The following is a 12,208-nucleotide window of genomic DNA, read 5'->3' on the forward strand; positions in this document are numbered from 1 at the left end:
GGGGCTCCCGGGTCTGCTCCTCTGGCGGGGGGAGCCCAGACAGACGACAGGCGTGGCCAGAAGCGCCATCGCCCCCCGGGACCACCTCACGGGGGCGTCCCTCGGCGGCAGCGCATCCCCCGGGCCGGCATCCTCCAGAGGCCCAGAGGCGCAGCCCTCCAGGGGCCCCTGCTGCAGTCAGTCCCTGAGCTCTTACCTCCCGCGGGAGCCGAGTCTCCGGAGCCGCGAGGATAAAGCGCAGGAGACCCCCGTCCCCGGCTCGCTCTGCGCGGCAAACCCGCCCGAGCCCCGCGGTGCCTGCGCGCCCGTGGCCGGGCCAGCGCCCTCGCCCAGGCTGGCTCCCGCTCTCCAGCCCTCCACTCCGCGGCCTCCAGGGGGGAAGGGGGAGCCAGCGAGGCCCGAAGGGCTGCTGGAGGTGGGTCTCTGCGCGCTGGGGCAGCGCGGGCGGAGCCCCAGGTGGGAGCCCAGTGAGCTCTCCACCGCGGTCCCGGTCCCGGCCCCGCCCGCTGGTCTCAGGCCCGGCACGCTGGGCCAAGGAGGTCAGCGTGGCCACAGGGGACATGGCAGGCGCGGCGGGGGGGCACAGCATGTGCAGGGCCACACGCGTGTGCATACAGGCCAGGGGCTGGCCCTCCCCAGGAGCCTCCCCGGCCGCTGCCTCGCCCCCACCCCACTCACCCGCCTGGGCCTGGCTTAGACGGAAGCAAAAGTTGAACCAAGTCTAGAAAGTCGAGGAGAATTTGGGGCAAGGGAGCCGGAGACGGGCGTGGAGAACCCACGTGAGGTGGGGAGGCTGCGGGGCTGCGCGTGGAGACAGGGTGGTTGAGGGTGAGACGGGTGTGGAGCCTCGGGGGCCCCTGCCTGAGCGCGGCTGGGGTGGGGCGGGCGAACCAAGCAGAGCCCAGGGGTGCGGTGCCCTGAGCGGGGCCCCAGGACTGAGCGGACCCCGGGGGGCGGGGGGCCACACCAAGGGGACCCCGGGGGCGTCCCCCACACCTGGGCTGAGCGTGAGGCACCACTGGGGCTCCAGAATTCTCTCTCCCCTAAGAGAAGCTCGAGGCGGGAAGGAAATGAGACGATGGGGGACTCCAGTCTGCGGGGAAAAGATGGCGAAGACAGCACATCTTGGAAGGAATTGGGGGGCACCCAGGAAAAATTTATTTACTTTTAAAGATTGATTTATTCATCATACAAGAGCCGGGGTGCAGGCCAGAGGTGCGGGGGTGAGAGGACTCCCCAGAGACAGAGTGGGGAGCAGGACAGGCGGAAACACGCTGCCGAGGGAGCAGCGGGGAGAGGGAGCAGCGGGGAGACAGGAGGGGCCTGCGCGCCCTGTGGGAATCCCCCGGGCCGGCCGGGAATTGAACCCACGCTGCTGGGGCTGCAGACAGCTCAGGCTCTGCACGCGCCCCGCCGCGCCACCGGGGAGGCCCCCGGAAAAGTGCAAAAGGTGAGCTGAGAAGGACGAGGCGCCAAGTGAGGAGCGCGGCCGAGGCGGACGCTGGGAAGGCGGGTCGGTGGCCGCACAGCACAGCCGGGGCTGCAGGCCGGGCCGGCCCTCCCGCGGGCCCCCCACCCGCTCCCGAAAACACGTGCTGACCGAGCCGGCCCAGGGAGGTGCGCGGCCGGGGCTGCGGGCTGGGGCTGCCTGCCTGGCGGTGACGCCCCCGCGGCCCCCGGGCCCCGAGCCGCCCGCCGCCTCCTGCGCTGGGCTCCGTCCTGTCCCGGCCTCAGGGGCCGCCCCGCAGCCGCCGCCCCTTCCCAGGAGAGGAGGGACACGGTGGAAGGGAGAGGGGCCGGGAGGAGGCGGGGCGGCCGGGGCGGGCGGGCGGGAGGTGAGTGCTTGGGTGACAGATAAACAGCGGCAGATACGGGGGCGACGGACGTACCCCCAGACCTTAACACAAAGGAATTCGTCTACATTTTTCAAGTGAATGTGTGAAAGCAGGACTCGCTTTACTGTCCCTTCTGAAACAAAATGACAAAGCCGGGGACTGGCCCCAGCCCGGCCCAGCCTTCCAAGCAGCGGCCGCAGAGGACGGCCCTGGGCAGGGTGGGCCGCGGGCGGGCGGCCAGTCCCGTCCTGCAGGCCCCGCCCTGCTCAGTGGCCGCGCTGGGGCTGCACCGCAGGACCCCGGGACGGCACAGGGCCGCCCGTTACAGCGCCTTGGGGCGCAGCCAGGGCCGATGGCCGCCGGCAGGTCATGGGGCCCCTGACCCACTCTCTCCTCCAGCCCAGGCCAGCTGAGGCCACGGAGGGAGCAAACACCAGCTTCCCCAGCACCGTCTTCCTGGTGGGCTTCTCGGACCACCCCTGGCTGGAGATGCCGCTCTCTGGCGCCTTCCTGCTCTCCTCCCTGCCGACCCTGCTGGGCAACGGTTCCATCGTCCTCTCCCTGCTGGGCCCCAGGCTGCGCACCCCCATGTACTTCTTCCCGGGCAACCTCTCCGTGCGGGACCTCCGCGTCACCAGCACCATCGTGCCCCCGCTGCTGGCCAACCTCAGGGGCCCCGACAAGACCGTGGCCTTCTGGGGCTGCGTGGCGCAGGCCTACCTCTTCCCCTGGACGGGGTGCACCGAGTGTGCCCTGCTGGCCGTCGTGGCCTACGACCTCCACGTGGCCATCTGCCGGCCCCTCCGGTACCCCCTCCTCATGCCGCCCCGGGCATGCGTGCAGCTGGCCGCCGTGGCCTGGGTCAGCGGCCTGGCCAACGCGCTGGTGCAGGCCACGCTCACCTTCCAGCTGCCTCACTGCGGCCACGGCAGGCTGGACCACTTCTTCTTCTGCGAGGTGCCCGTGCTGATCAAGCTGGCCTGTGGCGACACCACGGCCAACGACCTGTCCCTGGTGGTGGGCGCCCTGCCCTTCGTGCTGGTGGCCCCCGTGCTGGTGCTCGTGTCCGACGCGTCCATCGCCAGGGCCGTGCTGCGGTCGCCGGCAGGCGAGGGCAGGTCCAAGGCGCTCAGCACCTGCAGCTCCCACCTGGCGGTCGTGCTCATGTCCCTCGGACCCGGCATCTACATGGACCTGCAGCCGCCGGCCCGAGGCGCTTCCCAGGCCAGAAGGGGGCAGGACACCCCAGGAGGGGAAGAGCACCAGCTCCCCGAGCCCGAAGCCTGGGCGGGCACCCCGGGTCTGGAGCGGCGGCCCCCGGGGCTGCCCGCTGGGGCCTGGCACACGCCTCTTCGCGCCCCGGCCACAGGGCCGGCTCTCAGTTTGGGGAAGTTGTGCCGTGTGATGCCGGGAGCCATCCTCACGTCCCGCCAGCGCCTGGCCAGGCCATCCCACCTGGGGAACTCGCCGCGTTTCTTCCTCGTTAAACACACGTCTAGAGCGCACCCCTGGGTGCCTGTCCGCGTGGGCTCTGATCCTGAAAGGGGGTCGCTGGGACTGCGAACAGGAAGGTCCGGTGGGGGGAGCAGGGGATGGTCTGGGGGCCCTCGCTCCCCCTTGCCAGCTCGCTGGGGCTCTGCACCCGCCCTCGGGCTGCCCCTTCCTGGCCGGGTGGCCCCGCAGGCCTCCCCACAGTGAGGGCAGGAGCAGGAGGCCGAGGGCGCGGTGGGGAGGAGCGGGAGCCGCTTGTCTGGGTTCTCAGCAAGGCCTATGAGGGGACGGGGAGCTCGCGCGGAGCGGGGCACCCCCACCTCTCTCCCAGCGCCTGGTGACACCTGCCGTGCGACTGGGGGATCTCAGGAACGACTTGCCGCCTGAGATGGCTGGGATGGGACAGATGCCCCGGCCTGATCCTGGGGGCCGTGAAAGGGCATTTTCTGGAAGACAAGCGGGTCCTCAGTGAGCAGCAAGGGCCCGGCCCGGCCTGGAGCAGCACAAGGAGGATCACGGGCGCACCCCAGGGGCCTGGTGGGCAGACCCAGGGTCAGGGGTGGGCAGAGTGCTGGGGACACCGGCACAGGGGCTGGGGACGGCCGCTCCTGCCACTGCTGGACCCCGGCACCGGGCAGCAAGCGCAGCGCAGCAGCCTGCAGGGAAGGGGGGATGGATGGCCGGTGGACGATGGGTGGACGGTGGATGACGGACCGCACACGCACGCGTCCGTGTCACTCGGGAACACGCAGCATCTCGCTGACACGGTTTATGTCACTTCCTGGTAAGTTCCGGCACCGAGAGACCATAAAGCCTTCCTCAGAGGGGGGCCTGTAAGTCCCCCCCCTTCTGGAGAGGGCTAGCGGTGGGGACCAGCCTCCACCCTCGCCAGTCTGGCTCCCGCTCCCCGCGGCTCTGTGGGCACCCAGCATGTGCGCCCGGGATGAGGGGCCTCTCCTTGAAATGACGAAGTGGGCGCATTCCCGAGGGCCCCAGCGGCCGCCTCCTCGGCCTGGACGCCAGCCCTGGGGTGGAGCGGGAAGGACAGACGTGCACGCACGCAACTGCAGGGCGCAGCCAGGCGAGCCCCGACCACGCGGGGCCGCCCGGGGGCCTGCAGACGGCCTGCGGGGCCGGCTCTCATGCCCGCCTCGTCGCGGCCCAGGCCACGTGCGCTCCCCGCAGGAGGGCGGCAGGCGCAGGGGGCGGCCCCCCGGCAGCTGGCCAGTGGCTTTGCCCACCCGGCTGTCTTGTCTCCTGGGCTTGCTGAGCAGTGGACGCTCGCTGGCCTCAGACTCACGGGGCAGCTACAGCCGTCACTGAGCAGGGGCCGCTCTGTCGCGTCTTCCTGAAGCCACCGTCCTCCTGGGCCGCCTCCACCACAGGCCGGGGCCCCGGAGGCCTCGGACACCAGCGTGGCAGGGACAGCTCGTCTCGCCCATGCAGCTGCTGTGACCGCCTTGTCCAGCCGCCCCCGTCCTGCTCTCGTTTCAAAATCTCGAGTCTTAACTTTCTTAATATTTCTCTTCTCCCAAACGTTCCACTAGGAGGCTTTTCTCCCATTTGGTTTTCCTGCGTGATTAAACTGAACATGTAGGCCTTTCCATTCACATTTTATTTCTGAAACATTATCCTCAAAAAAGCAGCCCCCCTTCATTTCCCAGCGCTGCTGTGCTCCCCCCACCCCGCCTTGGCTGGGCTGCACGGAGCTTCCACTCGCCGGCCGGCTGGGAGGTCTGGGTGGTTTTATTTTAATTGATTAAAATAAAGATGCAAATCACAGGTGCCTCTGGGCCAGGTGGGCCAACGCTGGGCGGCAGCAAACACAGCCTCCCGCGGGGTCAGTGACTCCTGGACACGCCGTGGTCACTGCCGGCCGATGGGCAGCTGGCAGAGCTGACAGACTCCTCTGGCCCAGCAGCAGCTGAAGACAGGATGCAACGCCCACCAGGGCTCCAGGCCGCGTGGTGCAGGCGGCGGTTCCCCACCTGCGTGGCCGGGGAGAGGGTGGACGCGGCAGTGACTGGAGCTGTGTGAGGGGCAGTGACCTCCCGTGCAGGGTCTCCAGAGCGACCTTCTGGTGCGCCATCAGGCACAGGGGCTGTCTGGGCTGCACGCCCACCCCTGCCGGGCACACCCATCCCTGCCCTTCCCAGCCGTCGCTCCCAACACCCCTCCAGGCTGTCCAGTCCACCCCGTCCAGGGGACACGTGAACAGGCATCCGCCCGTGGGGAGCCGGAGGTGCTCGGCGCCACCGCACAATGTCGCTCTGCCCTGCGCCCGCCCGTCGTGCAGCGAGGCCGGAAGAGGCGCGCAGCTGCAGGACACGGCGTGGGGGGGACACGGCCAAGGGGGGGAGGGGGGACGCACCTGTCCAGGCACATGCCGAGGACCAGCCACGCGCGATCCAGCTGCCAGTCAGGCAGAGCCCGCCCCACCGGCCCCCGGCCCGCTCTTTTAGGATTTGCGGTTAATTGCACCCCAGACGCGCCCCGCAACAATTATCAGTGAACCCCTCAGACGCTCATTAAAGAAAACATCGGGGATCGCTCCAGCCAGCGGAGAGCGAGCTTCCCCTTGACGTCTGGGGAGCGGGCAGCGCCCTTAAAGGAGGAAGGGGTGAGGGCATCACCTCGAGCAGAGCACACCAGGGGCGCCCCCGCGCTCACCCTGGGACGCGCCCCCCGGCAGGTGAGCGCCTGCTGACAGCCCCAGGTGGAGGCCCCGCCCGCCCCCCACGGGGAGCCGGGGGCCGCCCCTCTGCCGGCCAGGCTGCCCTCGGCAGGGAGGCGAGCCCAGGTAAGGAGCCGGGCGCATCCTCAGAGCAGCACTTGCTGCCGAGGGCAGGAGGGGCGGCCCCAGGGTGGCAGGGAGCCCCTGCGCTGACACAACCGCCCCTTACTCAGCCCCCAGAAGCCAGCACCCGGGGGCGGGCCCCGGGCCACAGGCTGGAATCTGGCAGGGCAGAGCAGCGGGGCCGCGGGCAGAGCGGCCAGCACGGGCCGGCAGGCGGGGGAGGCCCTGGGGCCCGGGTGCCCAGGCCAGGCGGGGCTGGCGGCCGTCAGCTCACGGAGCTGGAGCCGGGTCGAAGCGGACCCGCCTGGCGTCTGTGCTTCCCTCAGACCAGAGCTTCTGTCCAAGAGTCAGAGCAGGACAGGGCTGGGCTGCCCACGCCGGACCCCACCTGCCAGCTCCGGGGGGACTTGGCAGCTGCTGCTCCCTGGCATCCGGGCGGCGGACGGGTCAGGCAGGATTTCGATGGGGAAGGGGCCTGGGTCCAGCCGGCAGCAAGCCCCCAAGCCCGCCTGGCCCTCCCAAGCCGCCCACACGCCGCTGCCTGCTCGTCGGGCAGGTGACACGCAGGGTCCTGGGTCACCACGGCGCCCCCGTGTGCACGCTGCCGCCAGCGGGCAGCCTGACGCCGGGCCCAGCAGAGGGCGTGGGCCAGCAGAGCCCGGCTCCTGGGGAGAGGGGGCCGTCCGGGCAGCCGCTGTCCCGGGCAAGTTGCTGGGCTGCAGCCTCTGCGGACCGGGCACACGGGGCCGCCTCCTGAGCGAGGAAGCGGAGGGGCCGGGGCGTCCTGGAGCTGGGACCCAGGGAGACCCCTGCAAAGGGCCTGACTCGAACCTGAGTGTCCGCCTGGGGTCGGCGTGTGATGTGCCCGCGTGTGTACGATTGTGTATGTTCATGTGTGTATTCATGCGTGTGAATGTGCTTGTGTGTGTCTGTGACTATTGTTGCATGGAGTGAGTGTGTGTGAGGTGCATGTGTGTGGAACACGCCTGCCACACTCACCGTGCGGGACGAGCACCCTCACCTCTATCGGGCCGCTCCCCCCGGTTGGCGGAGCTGGTCCCCTCTGGCCACTGGGAGTTCAGGGCCCCACCAGGCCTGGCCCCCTCCCCCGCAAGCAGTGACGCCCACCCAGGGACCAGCGGTCAGCACCTTGGGGCGCTGGCCCTCTGTGCCCGCCATCTTGCCAAGTGCCTTTTCCAGCAGGTGTAGGCCCTGAGGAGAAGTTTGTCCTCAGCAAGCATGGCCACGAGGTGTCGAGCAGACGCCCGCCCAAAGTGGCAGGACGTGCCCACCCCACCCCAGCCCCCACTGAGCCCCACGCGTGCTCCCGCGGGAAAAGGCCTGGGGTCGCAAGGGCGCCAGGGGGTGCGTGGGTGCCGTGCGGTGAACGCCGGTCGTGTGGGTGCTGGGACATGCGGGGACCTAGTCGTTGTGAAGGCCGGGAGGAGGGACAAGCTGCCCGCGTCGTCCACCTGTGGGGCTGGGCTGCGTTTGTGGTCCTGGGCAGGGGTGGGGCTAGGGGCTGTCGCGCTCGGGAGCCAGGACTCTCGAGGCAGTGGTGGAACCCCACGTGGAGCCAGGGGTGTCCGCCAGGAACAGCTGCTCGGCAAGGACACTGTCCAGGGTGCCCAGCCATCAGGGCCATGTCTCTCCCTGACCAGGGAACCCCTCATGCTCAGGGTCAGGGTGCCAGGCCCAGCCCAGGCAGAAGTCCCCAGTGGCATAGGCCAGCCCCTCCAGGCTCTGCCATGCACCCATCTGTACCCACCCTGCGCCCCCCACAGGTGCAGAAAATGCCTCAGCATGAGGGGTGACAACCAGAGCTTCTCAGGGGGACCCCCAAAGGACTTCGTGTTGCTGGGCGTCTCTGACAGGCCATGGCTGGAGCTGCCCCTGTTCATCGTGCTGCTGGCGTCCTACGTCCTGGCCATGCTGGGCAACATCTCCATCATCCTGGTGTCCCGGCTGGACGCCCAGCTGCAGAGCCCCATGTACATCTTCCTCAGCCACCTGTCCTTCCTGGACCTCTGCTACACCACCACCACGGTGCCCCAGATGCTGGCCAACATGGGCAGCTCCCGCAAGACCATCAGCTACGCGGGCTGCACGGTGCAGTACGCCATCTTCCACTGGCTGGGCTGCACCGAGTGCATCGTGCTGGCCGCCATGGCGCTGGACCGCTACGTGGCCATCTGCGAGCCCCTGCGGTACGCCGTCATCATGCACCGGCCGCTGTGCCAGAGGCTGGTGGCCGTGGCCTGGCTCAGCGGCTTCGGCAACTCCCTGGTGCAGGTGGTGCTGACTGTGCAGCTGCCCTTCTGCGGGCGGCGGGTGCTGGACAACTTCTTCTGTGAGGTGCCCGCCATGATCAAGCTGTCCTGCGCGGACACGGCTGTGAACGACGCCACGCTGGCCGTGCTGGTGGCCTTCTTCGTGCTGGTGCCGCTGGCCCTCATCCTGCTGTCCTACGTCTTCATCGGCCGCGCCGTGCTGCGCATCCGCTCGCGGCAGGGCCGGCGCAAGGCCCTGGGCACCTGCTCCTCCCACCTGCTGGTGGTGTCGCTCTTCTACCTGCCCGCCATCTACATGTACCTGCAGCCACCCTCCCGCTACTCGCAGGAGCAGGGCAAGTTCATCTCCCTCTTCTACTCCATCATCACCCCCACCCTGAACCCCTTCATCTACACCCTGCGCAACAAGGACGTGAAGGGCGCGCTGCGGCGGCTCCTGGGCAGGGTCTGGAGGCTGTGCCGCGGCTGAGTCTGGCCCCGGCCCTGCCTCCGAGCAGGCAGCCCCACTCCGGCCACACCCCGGCCACGCCCTGGAGGCCACAGCCGCCCGCAGGGCCAGCGCCGGGCCTGGACAGAACCGCGCTCCGTTAAGTGCGGTCACACCCTTGGATGATGCCCACCGCGCCCCTCCAAGTCCCCTGCCTCCTCTCCGTCGCGCCACAAACGCGCCCTGGCACGCGGCCTTCCATCACTCACAGTAAACGTGTGTTCGTCCTCGTGTGTTTAATGCTCCATGAATTTATTTGGCTTTGAAAAACGTCCAAAGAGGAAGGACACTACTTCCTCCTCCTGGCCGGGTCGGCCCATCTCCCTGTGGCCAGGTCTTTGCAGGACGTCTCCCGCACCGCGGTCTGCAGGCCAGGCCAGCGTGCTTCCTGGGAGGGGGAGGCGGGAGTAACGAGGGGGTGCTGGCAGCTGATGTCTGGGGGCTCCAAGTTGCAGCCGCACACAGGGTCACGACCCGCCCCTACGCCCCCAGAGCGTGAGGCGTGGGAGGGTCCCTGGGCCCCATCCCGACAGGAGGGTAACCCAGACGCAGAGGTGAGGCGGGAGAGGCCGTGAGGTTCCAGGTCAGAGGACCCTGTCCGCCCACCCACGGGTGGCAACAGGCCGGGTCCAGGACCGTGGGTGCCCGGACTGGGCCCAGCCAACCTCTGCACAGTTCCGCGGAGCAGTTCTGGGCCTGCCCCTCCCAGCCCCAGCACTCACACTCGGGAAGCCAGGAGACAGGGTCCGAAGCGGTCAAGCCCAGCTGCGGCTGCCACTGGAGGCAGAAACGGGGTCCGCCCAGGGCACCCACCCCCGGCAGTGCGCAGGACCTCCCAAGAGGGCCAGGACCCAGCCAGAGATGGCACAGGGAGGCCGGGCAAACACCTGCCACCCTTCCAGGCCCCACGGCTAGTGGGCAGCCGAGCCGAGAGCACCGAGGAGACACCGTCCTCCCCCAGCGCAGGGGGTCCGGGGCCTGGCCTTCCTCTGCTCCTTTGCCGCAGGCAGGGGCCGGGGCGGCGAGAGGCCGGGTGGTCTCCCCTCCGCCACGTGTCTCCAGCCCCAGGAGTCCACCCTCAGAAACACGCAGGGGCTGGTTTGCACAGGTCCACTGCAGGGGCCGGGGCCAAAGGCTGGGGAAGCCTGACCCCCGGGGGTGCAGCTCGGGATACAGAGAAGATACAGGCCTCGCTGGGCCTCCTGTGGCTCAGCCGGGCACCTCGGGCAGCTGGCGGGGACAAGGCCCAGAACCAGGGGTCCCTGGACGTCTGCTGCGAAGCCAGTCTGGGACAGGAAAGTCCACGGACGGCAGGTCGTGAGCCAGAGGGGCAGGCGCGAGCTCAGGGCGAGCCGACCCCGGGAGACCTCACCTGCAGACCCGGCTGATTTCCCTCTTGGGGGGGCCCCCAGGGCCTCATCAGCCTCGGCTGCTCAGCCTCCCCGGAATAGGGAGGAAATTTCCAGGTTCCCGCGCCAGCCGCTGAGGTCTGCCCAGGCGTAATAAAGGCAGGGCCGGAGCCCCCGCCGCAGCCCCGTGGCGCCTGGAGGTGAGCGGCGCTGGCCCTGCGCTGGCCGGAGGGGCGCGAGCGGGAGCAGCGAGCGGCCCCGGGGGGCTCGGGCGGGGCACGTCCAGGCACAGGACAGCAGGAGCAGCGAGGAGGGCGGCCGTGAGCAGCCCGGGCCCAGGCAGCGGGGCTCAGAGTGAGGAGCTGTCCTGGCTGGTGCCAGGGACGCCCTTGAGGCTGGAGGCGAAGGCCAGACAGACAGACCGACAGACAGAGGCCGCCCAGCCCCATTCACCCGCGCATCCGAACAGCCAGACCAGAGGGTTGGAGCGGGAGGAGGTGCGGGGGGGGGGGGGGGCGCGGGGCTGGGAGGGCACGAGGGCCTGCTGGGCAGGATCACGGGCGGGGCAAGGAGCTGCCCCCACCGGGCCGAGGAAGAGGCTGAGAGAACAGAGGGGGCTCGAGGCGCGGGGGGCCGGCAGCCATTCCGGGAGGTGAGACGCGCCCACCTGCGCTATCGGGCGCCCCCGCCCCCTGCAGAAAATGAGCAGGGGCCCCACCGGGCGCTGAACTGCAAGTCCAGGGGAAGAAGCCCTGGCCCGGGAGCGCCGGGCCCAGCTGAGCATACCGGGGCAACCTCTGTCTCCTCAGGGGCGAGGATTCAGGGGCACGAGGTCCCAGGGCAGCCTCACGCTCGCTTAGGGGCCACCACCCCCCACGCCCCGTCAGCCCTGCACGACTCAGTGTCCCGTCTGCTGCTTGGGCCTCAGGAGCACCCTGTGATTGCCGGGGGGTCACCCAAGACACACATCCTGACATAAAGCCTCTTCGCTGGGCACCAAAGGGCAGCTTGAGAGCACGGGGGTGGGGGGGCCCTGATCCTGTAGGGAGGGTGGCGCGTGGTCTCAATAGCTCCCCCCAACGCGCGGCCCCCACAGGGCAGGCCCCCCAGCGCAAAATGGCCACCCCGGTCTACCCGGGAGAAGAGGCCACCCATGACAGGGCCTGTCTCCAAAGGGGCTCCGTCTACACCCTGGGAGCTCACCCCTTCTCCACTGGGGCCCGCTGATCTGCCCGCGCCCACCCTGCCCCAGTGCCACAAAAGTGGCTGTTTACTGGGAGTTTGGGTTTGGATTTTTAGATCAGGGAGGAGGCGCCTCCAAGCCCCCAGCCGCCCCGGATGCCAGGACGTCCTCGCTCCTGCCTGAAGAGCAGCGCAGCGCGGCCACGTGGCGAGGTCCCGCCCGGGACACCCGCGCCCGCATCCGGCCCGGCCCTGACGCTGCCCTGACCCCGGGAGCGGGCGCCTTCCCTTTGGGGGTTTTCCCGCCACGGCCCGGAGCGGGACCAGGCCCCGCGGTGGCTCCGTCTCGCACCTGGGGCATCCGTGCTCGCCGGGGCGGAGCCGCTCAGCTCCTCCAGCGCCAGGGCCGTCCTCGGCGGCGCGTTCATCCCGGTCCCGTGGATGCTCAGCTGCGGCTCCCGCGTGAGTCGGCCCCAGCACCCCACCCCCCGCCAGCCGGGCGACCACCACCCAAACCACTGTTCCCTCCCGCGTTGTTCCTGCCGCGCGCGTGGGCTCCCTGTCCTGCGCCCTCCGGTGCCCCGCGTGGCTGGTCCCCTCGTGCTCTGCGGGGCTCCCACCCACGCAGTCCCTCTTCTTCGTTCTCCGTTTTGTCGCTCCTGATGTAGGCATCAGGGTCTTGGTCCTGCCTGGCCCGTGCCGGGGGAGCACCTTCCTCCTTCGCAGCTCCGGGCCACACATCCGAGTCCTCAGCCCACTCTGCATGGACTTTCTCT

At 69.7% G+C, this 12,208-nt stretch overlaps 1 protein-coding gene across 1 annotated transcript; it reads left to right on the forward strand.

The window, feature by feature from the left end:
- Nucleotides 1-2,204: 2,204 nt before the first annotated feature.
- Nucleotides 2,205-8,883, forward strand: LOC311176913 (uncharacterized protein; the record flags this gene model as incomplete). The annotated part of the gene is made up of 2 exons (XM_084242547.1): nt 2,205-3,406; nt 7,908-8,883. The coding sequence occupies 2 exons, from the start codon at nt 2,205-2,207 to the stop codon at nt 8,881-8,883; spliced, it is 2,178 nt and encodes a 725-aa protein (XP_084098673.1).
- Between the last annotated feature and the right edge of the window lie 3,325 nt (nt 8,884-12,208).

This window comes from Talpa europaea, assembly GCF_964194135.1.
Source record: "Talpa europaea genome assembly, chromosome: 9".
NCBI lineage: Eukaryota > Metazoa > Chordata > Mammalia > Eulipotyphla > Talpidae > Talpa > Talpa europaea.